The sequence below is a fragment of the Populus euphratica genome, unplaced genomic scaffold (genome assembly GCF_000495115.2).
Source record: "Populus euphratica unplaced genomic scaffold, PopEup_1.0 scaffold175.1, whole genome shotgun sequence".
Classification (NCBI taxonomy): Eukaryota; Viridiplantae; Streptophyta; class Magnoliopsida; order Malpighiales; family Salicaceae; genus Populus; species Populus euphratica.
Window position 1 is genome coordinate 280465 of NW_011500057.1, and position 22049 is coordinate 302513.

At 33.8% G+C, this 22049-nt stretch overlaps 4 protein-coding genes and 1 non-coding gene across 6 annotated transcripts in view; 3 read left to right on the plus strand and 2 right to left on the minus strand.

Annotated features, from left to right (window-relative positions):
* Positions 1-213: 213 nt before the first annotated feature.
* On the minus strand, positions 214-8339 carry LOC105107897 (RNA-binding (RRM/RBD/RNP motifs) family protein). Its single transcript, XM_011001980.1, has 5 exons — positions 7986-8339; positions 7777-7899; positions 7555-7623; positions 7288-7469; positions 214-954 (listed from the first exon to the last, which is right to left on the minus strand). The coding sequence occupies exons 1-5, from the start codon at positions 8151-8153 to the stop codon at positions 771-773; spliced, it is 726 nt and encodes a 241-aa protein (XP_011000282.1). The 5' UTR covers positions 8154-8339; the 3' UTR covers positions 214-770.
* An 80-nt stretch (positions 8340-8419) lies between these two features.
* On the plus strand, positions 8420-8493 carry TRNAV-AAC (transfer RNA valine (anticodon AAC)). The gene has a single exon. It is a non-coding gene; the product is annotated as a tRNA-Val (tRNA).
* A 2455-nt stretch (positions 8494-10948) lies between these two features.
* On the plus strand, positions 10949-14145 carry LOC105107898 (Pentatricopeptide repeat (PPR) superfamily protein). 2 transcript variants are annotated; one of them, XM_011001982.1, is made up of 2 exons: positions 10949-11316; positions 11605-14145. In XM_011001982.1, the coding sequence occupies exons 1-2, from the start codon at positions 10970-10972 to the stop codon at positions 13805-13807; spliced, it is 2550 nt and encodes an 849-aa protein (XP_011000284.1). In that variant the 5' UTR covers positions 10949-10969; the 3' UTR covers positions 13808-14145. The 2 variants fall into 2 exon arrangements, with proteins under 2 accessions (XP_011000284.1, XP_011000283.1); XM_011001981.1 differs by having other exon boundaries at positions 10949-14145.
* An 816-nt stretch (positions 14146-14961) lies between these two features.
* Positions 14962-16887, minus strand: LOC105107899 (actin-depolymerizing factor 2). The gene is made up of 3 exons (XM_011001984.1): positions 16672-16887; positions 15628-15893; positions 14962-15518 (listed from the first exon to the last, which is right to left on the minus strand). The coding sequence occupies exons 1-3, from the start codon at positions 16672-16674 to the stop codon at positions 15368-15370; spliced, it is 420 nt and encodes a 139-aa protein (XP_011000286.1). The 5' UTR covers positions 16675-16887; the 3' UTR covers positions 14962-15367.
* An 892-nt stretch (positions 16888-17779) lies between these two features.
* Positions 17780-22049, plus strand: part of LOC105107900 (Ras-related small GTP-binding family protein) — a 29595-nt gene continuing 25325 nt past the window's right edge. Inside the window, exon 1 of the mRNA XM_011001986.1 lies at positions 17780-17795. The gene's annotated coding sequence lies outside the window, so the exon portion shown is untranslated. The remainder of the gene's footprint in view (positions 17796-22049) is intronic.

A 22049-nucleotide genomic window follows, 5' to 3' on the forward strand; every position in this document is an offset into this window, starting at 1 on the left:
AACCCGCTAATAAGCAGAATCAAATAGCTTCTACAGCCCAAAAGAAATGGCAAAGCAAAGTTCTCACATGTCAGTGTAGTTTAACCAGCACCCACTGCCATTCAAACTGCAAACCATATTCCAACTTCTATATCCACCTATGTTTTCAACATCAGCAGGTTGAATGAAGTAGAGATGCCAGTTCACACTACAATAAGCTACATCAGCAGGACATGAAACAATCAAGGAACGGATATTTCACTGCACAGAATAGATGAACTTGAACAAGAACCTAGCCATTAAGAACGTTAACAAGGGGTCTGCGCTAACAGTTAAAGACAATCCATTTCAATGGAAGAAATATGAAGAAATCTACCTCCATTCTTATCCCCCTGATTTTATGATGACGATGCAACCGGTAGACATTAGAGCATCGGGCAGTTCCTGTCAAAGTTCGGTTCTCCACTCCTTGCAGACACCATTTTCTTCGTCTAAGAAAAAACAAGAAAATAGCTCTACTCCCTACCCCAACTTATAAAATCACAAAAGCTAACCAAACAAAAAGCAACAGTACATTACATACAGATAGCTCTCCATTAACCGAACATTACATGATAACAGCCCCAAAATTCCACAATAAAGATTACGATAGTTCTCTCTAAGAAGTATTTGTGAAATCACTAAGACGACTTGGCTGAGACATAGAGGATAGTTCCATTGCTGCATGATCGAGCACACAAAAGCAATGAAAGAAAGATGTTGGACCAACCAACAAGACACCAGGAATGACTTCAATTTATCTGCATAGCTTCTGAATGATACTTTTCCAAATCTGCATCAAGATCTTCAGCAGATACCTTTTCACCACGGCCCCTTCCACGTCCGCGTCCCCTTCCAAATCCACGCCCGCCGCCGCCGCTGCCACCAACACCACCGCCACGCAGTCTTCCCAGTGCACCACCCCTACCCCGTCCACTGCAGAATAACCACGTGAACCCATGAATGAACAAGTAAGAACAATCACAATTCTTATACAGTTCTCTGAGCAAGGACACATACCAACATGTATCAGTCTAGTATACAATAATAGTTCAATTAATAACAAGTTTAGGTCGTTTTTCCCTTTGTTAAAAAGAAACATATGATTGGATGATCAATGGAATTGTTTTTCACTCACATATCAACATAGAATTAAGAATCTTCCAATTCATTGTACAAATCTCAAGAATCAACTATCAACTCTAAATCACACACAAAACTGGATGAATGGCTTGATGAGCCAGATATGAATACATGTTTTGTAATTCAGGTACATCTTGAATCATTGAAGCACATGACTCAACCAAATTAAAAGATAAAAATAAATAATTTCACAAAGAGGTGATTATAAGAGGATCTAAATGATTCAGGGCATATTTTATTTTGTCCTACAAGTGTTTTGTGGTAGGTTAGAGTCGGGAAAATTGGATATTTTAGGGTTTAGATCAAAGACGAAAAGGATTTGATATTTTAAAACTGAAATATGGATAAATGTGTGAGGCTGCTAGCATCACACTAGGATTTCTAGGACTCACGCCTATAGGAAAGAAAACCTAAGCATCACCCTAGAGATTGCGGAATCACTCCTTAAATGATAACCAAACAGTTGCACTTTCATTCATAATCTCTGCTACAAAATGACTACATGCATATTAATAAGCTTGAAATATTCCTATCTTACTTTGATTTTAACAGAAGACTAATGCATGTTCTAACTAGCTTCTGTTATTGTTAGTCCTAGGATAATGCTATGAATCATTCACAATTGTTTTGTTTAAATCTTTCTTAGCTGTATATATCAATTGCAATCTCTAGAATCTGTAACAAACCTTCTTAACTTCTGTATTTATACATTGATGAATTAATGAAAGAGGTGTGAAAATCATTCATCAATAATTCTGTCATTATATCAAAGCTTATCTAAGTGATAGCCAATTTTTCTCTTTCTTTCTTAGCTTTCTCTCACTCATGGCCATCAACTCTTCTCACACCATCATTCACAACGACAATGAAACTCATAATACCCTTATCACCATTAAAACTACAATCCAGCAAATACATCTCCTGGAAATTGCAGTTTCAAACCTCATTCATTAGGTATGACCTTCTAGGCTATATTGATGGATTGAAACCATGTCCACCCGCCAACCTCCCTCACAATAACACCACCATCCCTAATCCAGAACACATTCTCTGGATCAGAAAAGACCAGCTCCAGCTCATTCTCAATGCCATCATTGGCTCCCTCTCCGTCACCATTATTCCATTCATTGCTCAATCCAAAGCTTCACGTGAAGCATGGACTATCTTGGCGAACACTTACACCAAGCCCTCTCTTGGACGCATTAAACATATTAAGACTCAACTTTAGAACCTTACAAAAGGTTCTAAAAGCGTGTCTGAATTTTTACAAACCATAAAAGCATGATTTGATGAACTGGCTCTTCTTGGAGTCTCACTTGATACATAGGATCTCATAGAGGAAGTCCTAGATGGTCTTGGAGTTAATTACAAGGAACTGGTTCGTGTTGTTCAAGCCAGAGATTCCTCAATTAACTTTGAACTTCATGAAAAAATGCTCAACTTTGAAGCCTCATTACAAACAAGGAGGCCAGAACCATCTCCCTTCCCAGCTACTACAAGTCCCACCAGCTGAAGCACAACATCGTGGCGACCTCATTCGAGCTCCAGCTCTCATAGTTCTTGGTGTCCATCCAACAATAATACCAATCGGTATTCCACACCATCAAATGGTGGACCATCTTCATCTCCTAGCAATCATCCCTTTAGTCCATACTTAGGATATTTCCAAATCTGCAGACTACAAGGCCACACAGCCGAAAGGTGCCCCTACTTTCAACTGGTTCCAATTAACTCACGCCCAACAACTCCCCAACTTCATCCACTCATCCAACCTCACCATGGCAACCATGTGCACATTATGTTGCTGGTTACTGAACCAACCTAGCTCTTAGACAGTGGAGCTTTGCACCATGTTACCTCTGACTTTAGCAATCCTTCCCTGCATACTCCATGCACTGGCTCAAATGACATTATGATTAGAGATGGCTCAGATATCCCAATTACCTAAACTAGTTCTACCTCTCTCCCAAAACACACACGCAACTCCTTTCAATTAAACAATGTTCTTTGTATTCATGCAATGAAAAAGAATCTCATTTCCATTTCTCAATTTTTTCATACAAACAATGTTTCTATTGAATTCTTATCATCGTTTTTTATTGTGAAGGATCTTTGCACCAGGGCCACACTAAAGATGGTGTGTATGAGTGGCTAGTCTCCTCCCTGATTCTTGCATTTGCTAGCATACAGACTTCCTCCTCTACATGGCACCATAGACTCGAACATCCAGCTCTTTTAATTTTAAAACTTAATATTTCCAATAATAAACTAGGCTCTTCCTCCTCTTTTTTCCTCTAATTCTTTTTGTAATTCTTGTTTATGTAATAAAAGCAATAAATTGTCATTCTCCAAATCCTCTCATCTCATCCTTTAGAGACTTTTTTTTCTCATGTTTGGACCTCACCAATAATCTCTACTGATGGGTTTAAATGCTATGTCATCAGTAGTTTAAATACCATGTCATCTTTCTTGGTCACTTCACCAAATATGTATGGTTTTACCCTCTAAAACAAAAATCAGATGTCAAACCAATTTTTATTTGATTTAAAACCATTGTTGAAAAGTACTTCAACAGAACCATCAAGACTTTATATTTTGATAATGGTGGTGAATACATCTGAACAATGGTTTTTCTAAAAGACATCATCTCCATATTGTGGAAACTAGTTTAGCCTTACTCATGCCTCTCTTCCTCTACCTTAGTGGTCAAATGCATTTGCCACATCTGTTTATTTAATCAATTGAATGCCTACTCCAACCCTCCATCTCTCCTCCCCATATGAAACAATTTTCGGAACAGCTCCTAATTACTCCAAATTACATATCTTTGGCTGTCTTTGTTACACCTGGCTTCCTCCTTGTACCACTCATAAACTAGATTCATGTTCCAAACCATGTGTGTTCATTGGCTATTCCTTAACTCAAAGTGCATATTACTGTCTTGATCCCTCCACTTCTAAAATCTATGTCTCTAGGCATGTTAAGTTTGTTGAGTCCTCGTTTCCATTCGTCCTCAACCTAACTATGTTGCCACTTGGTTCCCAAAAAACCCCTTACAGTATCCTCCACAACTCTGTTCTCGCCACTCCATCATGCTCCTCAACAACTCTCTTGTGAAGCTCCAGTGATATCCCTCATGCCTATCACCTCCGGCACCATAAACTCACGCGACATTGTGCGTCCCATATGTTCAAACCCCCCCAACCAAACTTCCAACTCGCACCCACCTGAAACTCACACTCAAACCACTCACAGCATGACCACCTGACCAAGAACATCTACAAACCTCAATAAAAGATGAACCTTCACAATCAACTCTCCAAAGCCCATGACCTTGAACCCGACACAGTGACCCAAGCTCCAAAAAATCCTAAATGGTGTCGGGCAATGTCGGATGAGTATGATGCTTTGGTTCAAAATGGCACATGGCACTTAGTTCCCCCAAAGACACCAAGTCCTAGCTGGCTGTAAGTGGATTTTTCAAACTAAATGTAACTTTGATGATACTATTGACAGGTTCAAAGCTTGTCTTGTAGCCAAAGGCTTTTACCAACATCCTAAAATTGATTTTCATGGCACATTCCGCCTTGTGGTCAAACCAACATCCATTTGTGTTGTACTTAGTATTGCTATCAGCCGTGGCTGGTATTTAAGACAGCTTGATGTCAACAATGCTTTCGTTTAAGGCAACCTTTTTGAAACTGTATACATGTCTCAACCACTAGGATTTATTGATAAAGACCACTCAACACATGTATGCAGGAAAGCAATTTATGGTCTAGAACAAGCACCTCGAGCTTGGTATCAAAGACTGCACAATTTTCTTCTTGCTTCAGGATTTACAATTTCACATGTTGATTCTTCTCTATTTGTCTACAATGTCGTTGTTCATATCATATATCCTCTTGTGGATGTTGATGACATTATCCTTACGGGTAACACTACTGCCATTGTCAATCAATTTGTCACAACTCTAGCTCATCGTTTTTCACTTAAGGATCTTGGCCTCTTAACTTATTTTTTAGGTGTCAAGGTTGTCTCCAACAAAAATAGTGTTACTTTCTCAACAGCGATATATTAAGGACCTTTTAACTCATACTCGTATGTCTAATGCCAAGTCTAAGCTCACTCCAATCCCAACAAGTCACCCTCTCATGTTAAATTCAAGCACTCCTCTATGTGATCCATCTAAGTATCGTCAAGTGGTAGGCAGCCTTCAGTATCTACTCATCATCAGGCCAGATAATGCCTTAGCTGTCAACAAACTCTCCCAGTATATGCATTGCTCAACAACTGAGCATTGATCCACGACTCTTATGCTATTTGTGTGGTACTATTGATGATGGTTTACAACTTTGTCATAACTCGTCCATTAATTTACATGTTTTTTTTTACTCCTCTCTCAGTTTGCACGCCTTCTCTGATGTTGATTGGGCTGGTGACAAAAACATGTTCTGCTCCACAAGGGCCTATGTTGTTTATCTTGGAGAAATTCTTATTTCCTGGAGCTTTAAAAAGCAACGGACCATGGCCAGATCATCCACAGAGGCAGAATATTGCTTTGTTGCCAATATTGTTGTTGAACTAAATTGGCTTTGTTCACTTTTAACTAATCTTGGTATTCAGCTTCCCTGTTTTCCGGTCATTTATTGTGAAAATGTTGGGGTTACCCAACTTTGTTCCAACCCGGTTTTTCACTCAAGAATGAAGCGTGTTGCTATTGACTTCCATTTTATTCATGATCAAGTCCAAAGTGGTGTTCTCCGTGTTGGTCATGATTACTCTGAAGATCAACATGTTGATACTCTTACCAAGCCTCTTCCTAGACAACGATTCATTCATTTCAAATCCAAGATTGGAGTTCTCACCCGTACTCCATCTTGGCGGGGCATAACAGAAGACTAATGTGTGTTCTAACTAACTTATGTTATTGTTCGTCCTAGGATAATGCTATAACTCATTCAAAATTGATTAGTTTAAATCTTTCTTGGTTCTATATATCAATTGCAATCTCTAGAATCTGTAACAAACCTTCTTAACTTCTTCTGTATTTATATGTTGATGAATTACTGAAAGAGGTGTGTGAAAATCATTCATCAATAATTCTGTCAGATTTGGACTCGAAAATAAGAGACATAAATGTTCCAATTTCAGCAAGGAAAGAGAAAAGGAAAAATAAATAAACCTTAGCAGATACTTTATATTTCTCAAACATAATCTCATTTGCAAGAAATTTAATGAAACTATAAATTCCCCTTGCTTAAATATTCCCCTCCAAAGTCACAGTTAAATAATGAGGTTGCAAGATTGTGCTTGTCACAAATCCATTTTCATGTTTTAACTCCACAATGTAGTGGGTGACAACAACATGCAAACTTGATTTTTGGATAGGTTTTTTGAGTGAAATCAATTAGAAATTAAATCTAGAAAAGAAACATAAAAGAGAGCTCTGAGGTTTTATTTTAAATTGAAAAATTGAATTCAATGAAGGCATGAAATGATAGACTCAATGCAAAGACACCATTATGATATTTTGACATGCCTGACAAAATCCATACCTCAAAGGGAGAAAAAGCATCTACCATACACAAATGTCAGTCAGACTAACTTTTAAGTTCTAACAAACCAATGCACAAAAAGCCCACTACTACCAAAAGCATGCACACCAATACAATATATCAAGATCATATGTTTAAGGGGAAAAGAGCCTTTAACGTGAGAAATATATATAAGTAAATACTTAATTGACCAGCAGATAATCATACTGTATAAAATTATGAAACAATGCACATAATGTACCGTGATTGGCCAGCAAGTCTCAAAATTAGACCACATTTTCCTATAACAAGAGAAATAAATGTCGAACAAAAATTCTAAAAGCAATTCAGCAGCAACAAGGCATAATTGCACAACATTAGCAACCAATGACAATATCAAAATCACAAGTTTCCAACACGTTTTTTCAGCAGATGACACATTCACCGAGATCACAGTAACAATGAACAACACAGTTGACAACAGGCTACCAAGAAAAAGAAAATCTCAGAAGTTTGCTCTTTTATAAACCATAATTAGGATTTTACAGTAGACAAGCGACAAAGACCAGAGTAGGAGGGGAGTTATTACCGTCCAGAAACTCCATTAGAATTTCCAAAAGCAGCATTAGCAGCCAGAGGCGCAGGAGGAGCAACAAAATTTGTTCCCACAATCTCTATCTTCATCGGTTTCCCATCAAGCTGAACATTGTTGTATCTCTTAACAGCAGCGACAGCTTCAGCTTGTCGTGCGAAGACAACTTCTGCCGTTCCCTAAAAAAAAGAGGTTTCTAAACCAAAACAGGACACAAAGAATCCATCAAAAGTACGTAGGTTATGCCAAGCTTGAGTTAGATACCTTCGATCTGCCACTCCGATCGTAATGGATCGAATACCTCTTCAGTTCACCCACTTCCAAAAACAATTCCTGTACATAGTTAATCTATCTATCATTACTAAAACAATACACTAAATTTAAACATGATTAACCTTCAATTTACTTACATAATTATAGTAATTAGAGGGAAATTTGAAATTGATAGAGCAATCCAGATCCATAACGCAAAAAATTGAAAATTACCTTGATGTCCTCGTTAGAGACTCCATAATCTAAATTGGAAATATAGAGCTTTGCTCCTTCTAAAGAGGAGGTCCGACCTGATTGATCCCTGAACATGTCGTGTTGCCACGTGCTTTCCGGAGCCTGAGAACAACAAAGAAAAAAATTATTAAAAAAACAAAATATTGAAACTCATTGTAGCTGATTTTCAAGAGAGCAAGTGTGTGCACCTTAGCGGCGGTATAAGGAGCTGAACGATTGGCGGCGCGGTTAGGGAAGCGGCGAGCAGGACCGGCTCCTGAAGGGTGGCCTCGACCACGGCCCCGGAAGTTACCGGATCCGGGCTTTTTGCTATTTTTTATGATATCGTCGAGGGACATATCCAAAGCGCTTGACATGTTGCTTTTTTCTTTGTTTTAACTTAGAATAAGAAAAATAAGATGAAGAAAGCAAGAGAGGAAGAGAGGAAGAGTTTGATCTACTAGGAGGAGGAGGAGGGCAGGTTTCCTCGAAGGACGAGAGCCGTGATTCAGAGATGCTCAAGGTGTATTAACTCTAAAGAGGTGGTGGAGAAGGCAATTTCCTTTACGCCCTCTTTATATCTTCAAACTATTTGCTTTTGTTTGTATTATTTATATCATTATTTAGCTCAAACAACCAACTAGGTGTCGTGGTGTAGTTGGTTATCACGTCAGTCTAACACCCTGAAGGTCTCCGGTTCGAGTCCGGGCGACGCCATTTCGAGCTTTTTGGGTTTTTCGCTGTTGCTTCATTACACGTCCTGAATTTCTTTTTGTGTTTTTGTCTTTTTCAAGTGGAGTGGTCATGGATCGAATATTGAACTTGTCTGAAACAAAAAATTATAATGAGGGACTAAAGTGTTCCTTAAAAAACTAAATAGAAAGCCAAAAAAAAAAAAGGAATTCCAGGAAAAACAATAATAATTCCAAAAATCATTTTGACTTTTTTCTTAAAAAAAGATGTACAGAAATTAAAAATTAAAAAAGATTCTTTTTCAAGCGCATTGTTAAGTGTAATATAATTTATTGTAGTAGTTTTTTATCTTGTTTTTTTTGTTTTTTGAATTTTTTTTATAATTTATTGTATTTTCAATGTGATTATTTTAGTTTCTTGAATTGTGTTATAAATTTAACAGGTTAATTTAATTTTTTTTATTTTTTTAATTGATTTTTTTTACTTCATTCTTCAACATCTTAAATATTAGGTTAATTATGAATAAGGCTGTGTTATTTGTTTTGGTTTGTGTTTTATAAAATTATACGGAAATAAGGCTGTGTTATTTATTTTGGTTTGTGTTTTATAAAATTATACGGGTATCATAATCCGAGTCACGAGCTTTATAAGTTCACTCGGATAAACTCAAGTCATTTTATTGTGTTTCTTTTTAGATTGAATTTGTTTCAAATTTCATAATTCAATAATGAATTTATTGGAAATCTAGCTTCAAAATTTATTTTATTTGTTTTTTATGGGATTATTTTGGTCTTGTGACCCGAATCGCAAGCTTGAAATATTGGCTTGAGTTAACTCGATTTGTTATTTTATGTATTTTTTATAAAATTATTCCAATTTTATAACTCTTGATTCACAGGTTTGAGATAAATTGAATTGTTTTTTAGTATTTTTTTATTTAATATTAAATTAATTGAGAATTAGATTCATGCTTTTTTTTATTTACTTTTTATAAAGTTAGCCTGGTCTCGTGACTTCAATCATGAATTTTGTAAATTAACTTATATTGACTTGAATTATTTATTATTATTATTTTTTTAATTTTATTTTTTAGATTCATGCTTTTTTTTATTTACTTTTTATAAGGTTATCTTGGTCTCGTGACTTCAATCATGAATTTTGCAAATTAACTTATATTGACTTGAATTATTATTATTATTATTTTTATTTTTTTTTTAATATTGAGTTGATTGAAAATTAAATTTTATAATTTATTTTAATTTTTTTATAAAATTATTATGATCTCATGATCTGAGTTGTAGATTCAAAATATTAAAATAAATTTACTTAGATCAATCCAATTTTATTAAAAACATCAAAATCAAAATTATGAGTTAAGAATTGATCTGGATCAACTCAATATTTGACTTGAAAGTAAAAACATAGCAACACCTTTTTATTTTTATTTTTTAAACTTATTCATCCAGCCTGAGGTAAACATTTTATAGGGATAACCACCTTGATTTTCTTTTAAGTTAACAAGTTACAAAGTTGATTGTTGGTTTGTTAGATCTAATCTTATAAATATGTTTAAAATGATAATTTTTAGATTTTTTTTAATTTTATTAGAAATAAATAAACTTTTCTTTTGAGTTAACAAGTTACAAAGTTGATTTGTTAGATCTAATCTTATAAACATGTTTAAAATGATAATTTTTAGTTTTTTTTTAATTTTATTAGAAATAAATAAAAAATATGTTTTGAATGGAATATTTGACGTGTGAAATTTTAGATGTTTTGTTGAAATATAAGATTCATGCTTGGTTGAAATTAAATGAAAAATGCGTAACATGTTTTCCTTGAGTTTAATTATATATAATTGACAAATAAAAAAAGAAATTACACGAGCAAGTTTAGTGTTTTATTCTTGAAAATTAAACATCTAACTTGACCTCAAGTTTGTCTTATTTCACTATCACATTAAAATAATCAAAATATACATCTAGTGTTTAAATTTATTTTACAGCAAACACATGTAAACTAGCATCCAAAGTCTTTGTGTCATTTTCAATTAAAAATAATGATATTCTTGTCAATTTAATGTAAATTATGTAAAAAAAAAAAAAAGAAATTTCTTCACATCTAAAATTCCTCCCGTTTTAAAAAGAATGTGAATTCCCAATTTTTATAATAATCTAATGATTTTGAGTTTTTGTAATTTCATTTGACTGCAAAAATACTCTTATCATCTCGAATATTTTCTAAAAATAATCATATATTCGAATGGCGTCGAGACCACGGTCCTTAAAAAGCGTTGACCATGGAAGAGGGGTAGATTAATAGATAGTGTGGGCTCAGGGCTTGGATATATGGAGATTAGACCGGTCTTAGGTTGATGTCGTGGATGAAGCCCATAAGAAAAGTGACCCGACCCATCCTGTAATACGGGCTCCATTGAGCCCAAAATTCTCACACTTTTCATGCCATCTATTTGCTCGCCTTTACATTTTCACTTCGCTTCATGACTGACCGAGCTGAACTCCATTTTTCGTTGGGGAGAAGTGGAAGAAAGCTCTCTCGTCCATCTTGTATATTCAATTCCTTAAAAAGAATGAAATTCCATCGCTTTCACCCTCATAGATTGGTCTTAAACCCCATCCCCATCTTCCAAACAAAGCCCAGACACTTGTACTGCACCTCTGCTATTCAAGACAATGACGTCAAGGACTCGCAATTCATAGCGACCCTCAGGAACATCGTTCGAGGAAAGGAAAGCTGGAAAATCGCTTTTAACGATCCGTTCATTTCAACTAAATTAAAGCCTCACCATGTTGAGAAGGTCTTGTTGCTTACTCTAGATGATACCAGGTTAGCCTTGAGGTTTTTTAACTTCTTGGGTTTGCACAAAAACTTTAACCACTCTACCATGTCCTTCTGTATTCTAATTCATGCCCTTGTTAATGCTAATTTATTCTGGCCTGCTTCTTCGCTTTTGCAAACGCTGCTTCTTCGTGGGGGTTTGGATCCAAGAGAGGTTTTTGAGGCTCTCTTGGACTGTTTCGAGAAATGTGACTTCATATCTAGTTTGGGTTTTGATTTGTTGATTCAGAGTTATGTGCAGGAGAAGAGAATGTTTGATAGTGTTTTGATATTCAGGTTGATGAGGCAGCGTGAATTGATGCCTCAAGTTAGGACCTTGGGTGAAGTTTTAAATGGGCTTGTCAAGATCAGGCGAGTCGATATGGTTTTAGTGTTGTTTGGTGAGATTTTGAGTACGGGTATTAGGCCTGACATTTATATTTATGTGGCAGTAATTCGAAGTTTCTGTGAGATGAAGAATTTTACCAAGGCCAAGGAAATGATTCAGCGAATGGAGTCTAGCGATTTGAATGTAGTAGTGTATAATGTGTTAATTCATGGGCTATGCAAGAACAAGAGAGTTTGGGAGGCTGTTGAGGTCAAGAATTGTCTTATTCAAAAGGGATTGACAGCTAGCGAGGTTACATATTGTACATTAGTTCTTGGATTATGTAAAGTGCAAGAGTTTGAGGTTGGTGCAGGGGTAATGGATGAAATGATTGAGTTGGGGTTTGTTCCAACTGAAGCAGCTTTGTCAAGTCTTGTTGAAGGGTTGAGGAGGAAGGGGAAGGTAGTCGATGCTTTTGATTTGGTTAACAGGGTGAAGAAAGTTGGGGCGATGCCTAGTTTATTTGTCTACAATGCATTAATCAATTCTTTATGTAAAGATGGTAAATTTGATGAAGCAGAGTTGCTTTTCAAGGAAATGGGAGAGAAGGGCTTATGTGCAAATGATGTCACTTATTCTATTTTGATCGATTCATTTTGTAGAAGGGGAAAACTGGATACTGCAATTCATTTTCTTGGTAAAATGATCATGGCAGGGATTAAAATCACAGTCTATCCCTACAATTCCTTGATAAATGGTCACTGCAAGTTGGGGAATTTGAGTGCAGCGGTGTCTTTTTTTGATGAGATGATTGATAAAGGATTGAAACCTACTGTGGTATCCTACACATCATTAATAAGTGGATACTGCAACAAAGGCAAGTTGCATGAGGCATTCAGGCTGTATCACGAGATGACTGGGAAGGGCATTGCACCAAACACGTACACATTTACCACACTAATATCTGCTCTTTTTCGAGCAAATAGGATGACTGATGCTATTAGATTGTTTGATGAAATGTTAGAGCAGAACATGATGCCAAATGAGGTGACTTATAATGTTATGATAGAAGGACACTGTAAGGAAGGAAACACGGTAAAAGCCTTTGAATTGCTCAATCAAATGGTACAAAAGGGTCTTGTTCCAGATACATATACTTATAGGCCTCTAATAAGCAGTCTTTGTTCTACTGGTAGAGTATGTGAGGCAAAAAAGTTTATTGATGACCTTCACAGAGAGCATTTTAAGTTAAATGAGATGTGTTACAGCGCTCTTCTACATGGTTACTGCAAAGAAGGCAGATTGAGAGATGCATTGGGTGTTTGTCGCGAGATGGTAAAGAGAGGAGTAGACATGGATCTTGTGTGTTATGCTGTACTCATAGATGGAACTATAAAAGAACAAGATACAAGTGCAGTATTTGGGCTTTTGAAGAATATGCATGACCAGAGATTGAGGCCTGATAAAGTAATATATACAAGCATGATTGATGGGTACAGCAAAGCTGGGAGTGTTAAGAAGGCATTTGGAATTTGGGATATAATGATTGATGAAGGATGTACTCCAAACATTGTGACCTACACTACCCTGATAAATGAATTATGCAAAGCAGGACTCATGGATAAGGCTGAGCTTCTTTGGAAGGAAATGCTAGTTAGCAATTCAACTCCAAATCACGTTACCTATTGTTGTTTCCTTGATCACCTCGCCAGGGAAGGGAGCATGGAGAAAGCTGTTCAGCTGCATAATGATATGCTTAAAGGGCTTTTAGCAAACACTGTTTCCTATAATATACTTGTCCGTGGCTTTTGCAAATTGGGCAGGGTTGAGGAGGCAACCAAGCTCCTGGATGAAATGATAGACAACGCTATTTTTCCAGATTGCATTACTTATTCTACAATTATATATCAGTGCTGTAGAAGGGGTAATTTAGTTGGAGCTATTGAATTGTGGGACACGATGCTAAATAAGGGTCTGAAGCCTGATACACTAGCGTACAATTTTTTGATATATGGTTGCTGCATTGCAGGAGAACTGGGAAAGGCTTTTGAGTTGCGAGATGACATGATAAGAAGGGGCGTGAAGCCAAATCAGGCTACACACAATGCTCTTAGTCATGGAGCTTCAAGGAAGTTTTCTATTTCTACCCACCCAGTCATGCCTGAAAATTAGTGGAACGGTGTATTGTTTAGTGAAAACCTGGCAGAGATCCTATGCGAGTGAGATGGTCTTAAAGATGGAACGTTGTTCCTGGAGCTTAGGCGCTAATTATTATATTGCCAAACAGATATAGACATTTTTTCACGTAGTTTGTATTATAGGATAACCGGTATGAAGCTGAAAGAAGCTTTGCCATTTTATTCATCAGAATCTGCTAGTAAATTTTGGCAGCCCGCTGTTCAGGCCTGTCATAACTTGCAATGATTCTTTGTGGAAGCTGTTATTTTCATACAATAACTTAGCCCCAATCATTTCTGTCTTCGCCATCAATTTATGTGCCACTTAAAATAGCTTCTTTTTCAAACTTCTCACAGCAATATTGATATTCAGCGCTGAGAAATGGGTTGGCAACATCTTAAAAGATTTTTAGAAGCCTAATTTTCCATTTTTAAACGACCGTTTCTCATGGCACACTGGTCTATAAATTTCGATCGATCACGTTGATTACTAAAGTGCAACTTTACATTTGTTGTTGTGTCAAACGAAGGCGTAGAAATTTGAAATTTTGGGAAGGCCTCGTCAACTAGTGGAGAAAATAAGATGGTGAACCCAAACTTCTGTCGTTTGATTTAGGACTTGGGAGAGAAACGAAGTGAACATGGTGAAGACAAGCAACAAGGGCAGCATGATTTCCTACCGCCCAAATTGAAGATATTGTGAGCGGAAGAATACGCGAGACTGACGCGCTTGTCAATAGGAAGACAGCAGAAAACTTTTGTTTCTAATGGAAGCACTCATCTTTTCTCGCCACCTCTTCGGAAAGTAAGAAATATACGAGTCTCGGAGGACACTAAACAAAATAGGATTTGGAAACATGTGTTTTCAGCACAAATAACAAATGCAATGCCGAAACATTTTCTTGTTAAACTTAGAAGGATGCACGTACATTACATGTACTCTCTACATCAGCATTGACATGTTCTTTTCGGAGAAAGCATCCACCAGCGGTGCCAAAGAGCCAGGGCTCCAACAACTAATTCTTGTCAAAAATATTTACAGGAATATCAGCAAACACTTTACCAGCTACTTTCCATCGCCATAGAAACAATTAGTTGCAGGTATCCGGGGAAAGAAATTATTGTAGAAGAAAAGCAGACTACTTTTGGTTAGTACCACATCCATGTATAAAATGAACCATCAATACCAACACTTCAATGACAAATGCCAGGACTCTGCATTAAACAGTCGTGAAAAAAAAAATCTGAAAAAGAGTGAAACATCCATTTGCAAAGTTGTAGAAACAAAGCCCGGTTTCTCTACCATCAGAAGACGGTGCACCGAAGATTGTGAACATAGCTATAAGGAAACACACATCCCTTTAGATCATTACATGCCGGATCATAAATATAGAACCAAAATCACCGGATTGGTTCCAGAAGAGGATTGTAGGGTAAAACTCAAGCAAACAAACCAATCTCATAATTCAGTCAGGTTCACTGCCACAAGCTATAAACATTTCGCTCAAATGTAGAGGGCATCAAACTCTCCACTGCGAAATTTGGAGACATGCATTTAGCTGGCACGGCTCTTGATGACATCAAGACCCATTTCAGTTGGATCAGTTGCCTGCAATTCTACCTGAATGCCATCTAGTTCTCTCTTGAACCTGTCCTTGGAACTAGCATAAATCATCTTGCTTCTCACCCGTGATGTGTCAGGGGACCTTTGTAAACCACAGAGAAAATGATGAGCAAAACTTACAAGTGAAGTCCCAAAAATAATAAATGGTTATGTGATCGCGTGTGCATATAAACGATGTTCAATGTCATTACCATGCAATGAAGAAAATTCTGCTCTTCTGGACATTCTCTTCAGTCACAAAATCAAAATCATAAACAGCATAGCGACACTCATCAGCAGGGAGGCTTGCAGTAAAATCTTCATAGCTTTGGGCAGGCTCACCAAGCTTTTCCACAATAACCTGCTTTTGCTTTTCCTCAATCTTATAAACTATGAAGCGGTAAGTTCTTTTCGCCTTCAGCTCCAAGAACTTCAGCTTGCAGTCATCATGCACAGCCATACCAGATGCTGCGTTGGCCTGCACACACACGGAGTTAAATAACACAAGGTGAGACAGAAAAGCAAAGAAAACAAAACGCACTCAGGCAACAGCTTCCTCGAGGCTCCTGACAGCAGAGACCCTCCCTCTATTATTATTTCCTCAATTCCTTCTTATTGACGAGATAAGCCTTGGTAGAAGAGATATCACATAAGCAGGTGCAGTTTATAAACCATGGATCACATATCCGAACAAATAACATTCGAATTTATGACACTAGTCCATCGAAGCTTTCAAAAACTCGAACAGATCAGGATGATAAAGGGATCACGTTGAAGAATTTTTTTTTTTTTGGAGTTTTGGTCTATTAAATCACATTTCAAGATTATTTGGTGATCAGCTGAACCATAAATCCTGGCATCTAGCAAATAAAAAAACAATCAGAGATTATACAAGTAACCTACGATAATTTACAAAACAAGATGACTAGATCGGACAAAAAGCCGCACTATCTATAAATTCAAAGAAACACAGCACTGAGTTTAACTACTGTTCGGATAGGACCACTATGAAAAAATAAATACACGAAATGGAGCATCGGACACATGAATGATTAAAATTAACAGTATCAACTAGTGGCGTCAGATCTAGCGGAATAGTGGTGCAAGCACAGGGACAAAAGGCGACGCCATTTGAATCTGCCGCTGCCGTCAAATTAGAGATCAAGTCTCAGATCTAGAGCATCGACGGTCATCTCAGTCGTCACTTAAAAACAGATAGCAGTGCCACAGATCGAAACAAGTAAAGGGCTACTCACCATGATTGTGCTTCTTCTTCTAGGGATCGGTCGAGGCAAAAATAACAAAGGCAAGACAAGGGTAGAACAAGATTTTAGAGAGACAGAGAGATTGTTCGGTCTTGCTTTCTTCTATTCAACGCAGGCTTTTACTCTTTGAGAGAAAATGGAGGACTGCTGCTCCTATATGCTTTGCGTCTCTCTCTCTCTCTCTCTCTCTCTCTCCCTACTCTTGCACCTCCCTCGGTTGCTCAAATCAGAATTTAAAGTCGGGTAAATTATAATTTAGTTCTTGTATTCTCAAGACATAAATAATTTAGTTGCTAAATTTTTTAAAAATAATTAACTAATCCCTATATATTCTTTTTCTGATATGAACTAATCCCTATTCAGTTTTTTGATTGAAAAACTAATCCTAGTAAAATCAAATTATCCGTTTTTTTTCTTGAATTAAATTTTGGATTTTTTACTAATCTAAAATATTTTTAGTTTTTTTTGTTTGGTATAATTGCTCAAAACATGTGTTTTACGCAACTAATTATTTGTTTTTTTTTTATCTTGAATTAAATTTTGATTTTTTACTTTTCTAAAATAGTTTTAGTTATCATTTCAATAGAAAACCAAGACATATATGCTGATATGTTTTTTATATAATAATATAATATTGATATAAATATACATGTGCCTAGCTGGCTTAAGAAGCCCGGCAAAGCTTAAATAAGCCCGATTAAATCGTGCATATTTCCCCTGCTTCTCTGAATTACGCTTCTTCTTTTTTAAGAGGATTAATTCCTCGCTCATCAACAAATTAACACATGTACAGTCATCATCTCAACCACCAGCCTACAGCAATCATCATCATTCAAGCACCCTCTAGCTATCACTTTAATGTATGTTTGAGCGTTGTATAATAACCTTTGTGATTATGATTTAGAAAATTAAATTTAAGAAAAACTTTTTTTGACATAAAGTTTTAAAATATAACTTTTAATAAGATTTATGTAAAACTGCTATATATTTTAATTAATAAAACACTTTTAAAATTAAAATATGGTGTAAATTGCACTAATAGATATACTATAAATATCAATGCACGTATCAAAAAAATCACATTCCTTTTATTTTTTCTTGTTTTTTTACTTTTTTTTTATCTTGTTATTGAGTTGATATTTTATTTTGTGCTCCTTCTCTTTTTTTTCAAAAATAAAATAGTTTCTCTTTTTTTTCAAAAAAAAATTGTTTCTAAATAAATTAAATTTTCATCATGGTTTATAAATCCATTATGTGACTTTGATGTTTAAATCCTTATATATTTGATGTTATTTCATAACAACCTGGAACTTTAAAATGAGTTTGATAGATTAATACGTTTTATTTTTATCTTGATCTGTTTTTTAAAAATTAGAGCTAAAATAATAATCCAATATTTTTTAGCCCGACTAAAAATTAAGCTCGTACATGTAAAAATATTATGGACTACTGAACTTGTCACCCTTAACCTCATTTTAGTGATGAGCCTAAGAACAAATGTTTTTAGCATTCTTATCAGGTTTAGGTTTTGTATTGGACCATGAGATTTTGAAGAATTAGAGAGATATTTTTTCTCTAATAAATAAAAAAAAAAATCATTTGACAAGTCAAAAATATTTTTTTTTTTTGATAACTTAGGAGTATTTTTCTCTTTGATATATGAGAGATGTTTTTATACTACTGTAGAGAAATGACGTTTTAATTATTCCCTTCACCAGATGATAAGGAACAAATACTCATTAGATTTTTAAATAAATTAAGGTTTCAATCTTTATTCCTAACTATATATTTATTTTTAGAATCTTTCTAAAAAATATTATTATTTTTTTCTCTATAAAATACTTATTTAATATTAGAGGGTTCTAAAATTATTAGATAAAAATATGGTGTAAACTGCACTAATAGATATACTATAAATATCAATGCACGTACCAAAAAAATCACATCCCTTTTATTTATTTATTTATTTTTACTTTTTTTTTATCTTGTTATTGAGTTGATATTTTATCTTGTGCTCCTTTTTTAAATAAATAAAAAATAATAATTTCTCTTTTTTTTCAAAAAAAATAGTTTCTAAATGAATTAAATTTTCATCATGGTTTATAAATCCATTATGTGACTTTGATGTTTAAATCCTTATATATTTGATGTTATTTCATAACAACCTGGAACTTTAAAATGAGTTTGATAGATTAATACGTTTTATTTTTATCTTGATCTGTTTTTTAAAAATTAGAGCTAAAATAATAATCCAATATTTTTTAGCCCGACTAAAAATTAAGCTCGTACATGTAAAAATATTATGGACTACTGAACTTGTCACCCTTAACCTCATTTTAGTGATGAGCCTAAGAACAAATGTTTTTAGCATTCTTATCAGGTTTAGGTTTTGTATTGGACCATGAGATTTTGAAGAATTAGAGAGATATTTTTTTTTTAATAAATAAATAAAAAAATTTATTTGACAAGTCAGATATTTCTCTTTGATAACTTAGGAGTATTTTTCTCTTTGATATATGAGAGATGTTTTTATACTATTGTAGAGAGATGACATTTTAATTATTCCCTTCATTAGATGATAAGGAGTATGGACTATAAATACTCATTAGATTTTTAAATAAATCAAGGTTTCAATCTTTATTCCTAACTATATATTTATTTTTAGAATCTTTCTAAAAAATATTATTTTTTTTTATAAAATACTTATTTAATATTAGAGGGTTTCTAAATTTATTAGCGAGGATATTTTACAAGTATTAGTTAGACATCAACCACGAACCTTTTTAACTAAAAAGAATAAATTATATTATCAAAATTAAAATATTAATTAATTATCTAATATGTAAATCTCATTTTAAAACTACTTTAATCCTTGGGATATCATTATATTTTTTTTTTTCAGACAACCATGAAAGATGATAAAAATTACCAATAATCATAGCATTCATACAAAAAAGGTTGTATTCTATTTTTTAAAAGCGATTAAAAATCCGTACCACGATTTGGTTGAGAGAATTTTTTTCACCGAAAAAACTAAAATGAACTTATTGAAGCTGAATTTGAATAACTTAATGCTTGCCCTATGCTGACATCGATTTTTCTATTATTATCCCTGACATGACAATCAAATATGGTGAATTAATTAATTAATAAATTATTTTAAAAATTACGTGTATTGAATTATTTGTTTGAGAAATATATTACATGTATTGAATTATTTGTTTGAGAAATATATAAGGATAAGGTTATGACTCACTCATTTAATTTTTATTCATAACTTTAAGAGTTACTATAACTTAATAACTATAGTTTAGTGAAACTAGTTAATTGGTCTCTACAGTAGTATAAATAATTAAATAATCTTATTATCAACATTTACCAAATTAGCTCATTTCTTTCCCCTTCAAGAATGTCTAATTTTTTAATAAAATTTCCCATCTTTTCCGCTTCTCCCTCTCTCACTCTCTATCTTGTAAGGAAAAAAAGGGTATAAATGGCAGTAGCAAGTTTAAATATATTAAAGAAAACATGAGAATTAAATGTATAATTTCTAAAAGTACGAGGAGTAATTTATTAGTTTTTATAAACTACAAGGACTGAGCTATAATTAATCAATAAATTTGACATGTCTCTGGTGGCTCCAATAATATTCCTCAGATGCAAATAAATATCAATGAGGTGCTCCAGCTCGACAACAGGGATAAAAGTACGTGTATCCAACGACAATTAGACGCTTGTTGTCCTTTTTAAAAATGCCAGCTCATGCTCCCTTTAGTTGCGTTGCTTTCTTGTAAAAAGAGGAAAAAAAAAAAAAACTTTTAAAAAAGAAGACCACAATCATTGTCTAGGAGAAATTATAAAATATTCTAAATTTATGACACGGACGTATAAAGTAAATTTTTTATATATTAATATTAAAAATATTTTTTTAAAAATAAAAATATATATTATTTTAATATATTTATAAATAAATAATATTTTTAATCATCCAATTCTCAATTCAAAATACAATAAAACTAATATAATTTTAAAATTCGGTTCTTTTAGTTCTTTCAGATAGGTTGATATAAGATTTGATTGATCTAAAATTAAAATTGAACTAAATTAAAAAAAAAATTAAATATAATTTGATGTATTGATTCTGTAAAACTTAGTTAAAAATATAGTAATAATCAGCTAACCATCTTTTATTAAAATAATATTATTTTGATTTTTTTAAATGATTTTAACAATTCAATAACCTCATTAAAAATAAAAATCTAGATTTTTTGTTAAATTGAGTCTAAAAACTATGCAAGTTGGATCCAATTTTTTTTATTTTTTTCCCTTTTATTTCGTTCCTTTTTTTTTCACTGTACTTAATAAATTATTATTTTTTCACTTGATAATAATAAATATCTACGTTTACATAATTAATTTTCAAGTTCACTAATGGTTCGATGACTTAGCTTCGGTCATTTTCAAAAAAACATACCTTCACTTAAAAGCGAAAGTAATTTTTTTTCACTATAAATTAAAAAAAACCACCAAAATTTTTGAATGGCTTTTTTATTATTTCTTAACTATTTTAACCATTTTTTAATTTAAAAAATTAATAAATAAATAAATTGGAGACATGATCCCCTCTCTTGATTTGCTTCGGACAGGGGGGCTAGTGATACCCTAGCATCCACATACCGCGCAACAATTTCCCTGTAATTATTATTAAACGCGATTTGAAAGCTAATCAAGCTAGAGAGCCTGATTCTGGATTTTACGGATGAATTCTGGTGAATTTAAGTTGATTTAATAAAATTTTTAAAAATATTTTTTTAAATATTTTATAAAAAAATCCATGTAATACTTTAAATCACTCATTCTCAAATCAAAATATGATAAAAATAATATAGTTTTAAAAACTAACTCTTTTAGATAAATTAATCTGAAACTCGATCAATCTAAAATTAAAATTTGATCAAGTTAAAAAAACAAAAAAAACTAAATATGATTTGATGGATTAACTTGACAATACTTAGTTAAAAATACAGTTGGAATTAGCTAACTAATTTTTACTAAAATAATATTATTTTAATTTTTTTAAATAATTTTAACAACTCAATAACTTAATCAAAACTTAAAATCTAAATTTTTTATTAAACTGTGTCTAAAAACTATGCAAGCTGGACCCAAATTTCTTCATTTTTTTTTGTTCTATTTTTTTTATTGTACTTTGACACGACTAAAAGGTTGATGTCTTCTCCCAAGTGCAGGAGTGTCGAAGTAATAAATAACCCGGCAAGACCGGGGTCGAACCACAGGGAGGTTATTTGTACAAATTATAAATAACAATAATACAACAACAATAACAATAACAATAACAACAACAACAA

What these genes read in the sequence shown, in the direction of transcription:
- LOC105107897 (XM_011001980.1), bottom strand. Translation starts at nt 8,153, where the DNA reads ATGTCAAGCGCTTTGGATATGTCCCTCGACGATATCATAAAAAATAGC. An exon ending in ATCGGAGTGGCAGATCGAAG is followed by an intron (nt 7,470 to 7,554) that starts GTATCTAACTCA and finishes TCTTTTTTTTAG; the next exon opens with GGAACGGCAGAAGTTGTCTT. An exon ending in TCTAATGGAGTTTCTGGACG is followed by an intron (nt 955 to 7,287) that starts GTAATAACTCCC and finishes GTTATTCTGCAG; the next exon opens with TGGACGGGGTAGGGGTGGTG.
- LOC105107898 (XM_011001981.1), top strand. Translation starts at nt 10,970, where the DNA reads ATGACTGACCGAGCTGAACTCCATTTTTCGTTGGGGAGAAGTGGAAGA.
- LOC105107899 (XM_011001984.1), bottom strand. An exon ending in AGAATTTTCTTCATTGCATG is followed by an intron (nt 15,519 to 15,627) that starts GTAATGACATTG and finishes TGGTTTACAAAG; the next exon opens with GTCCCCTGACACATCACGGG.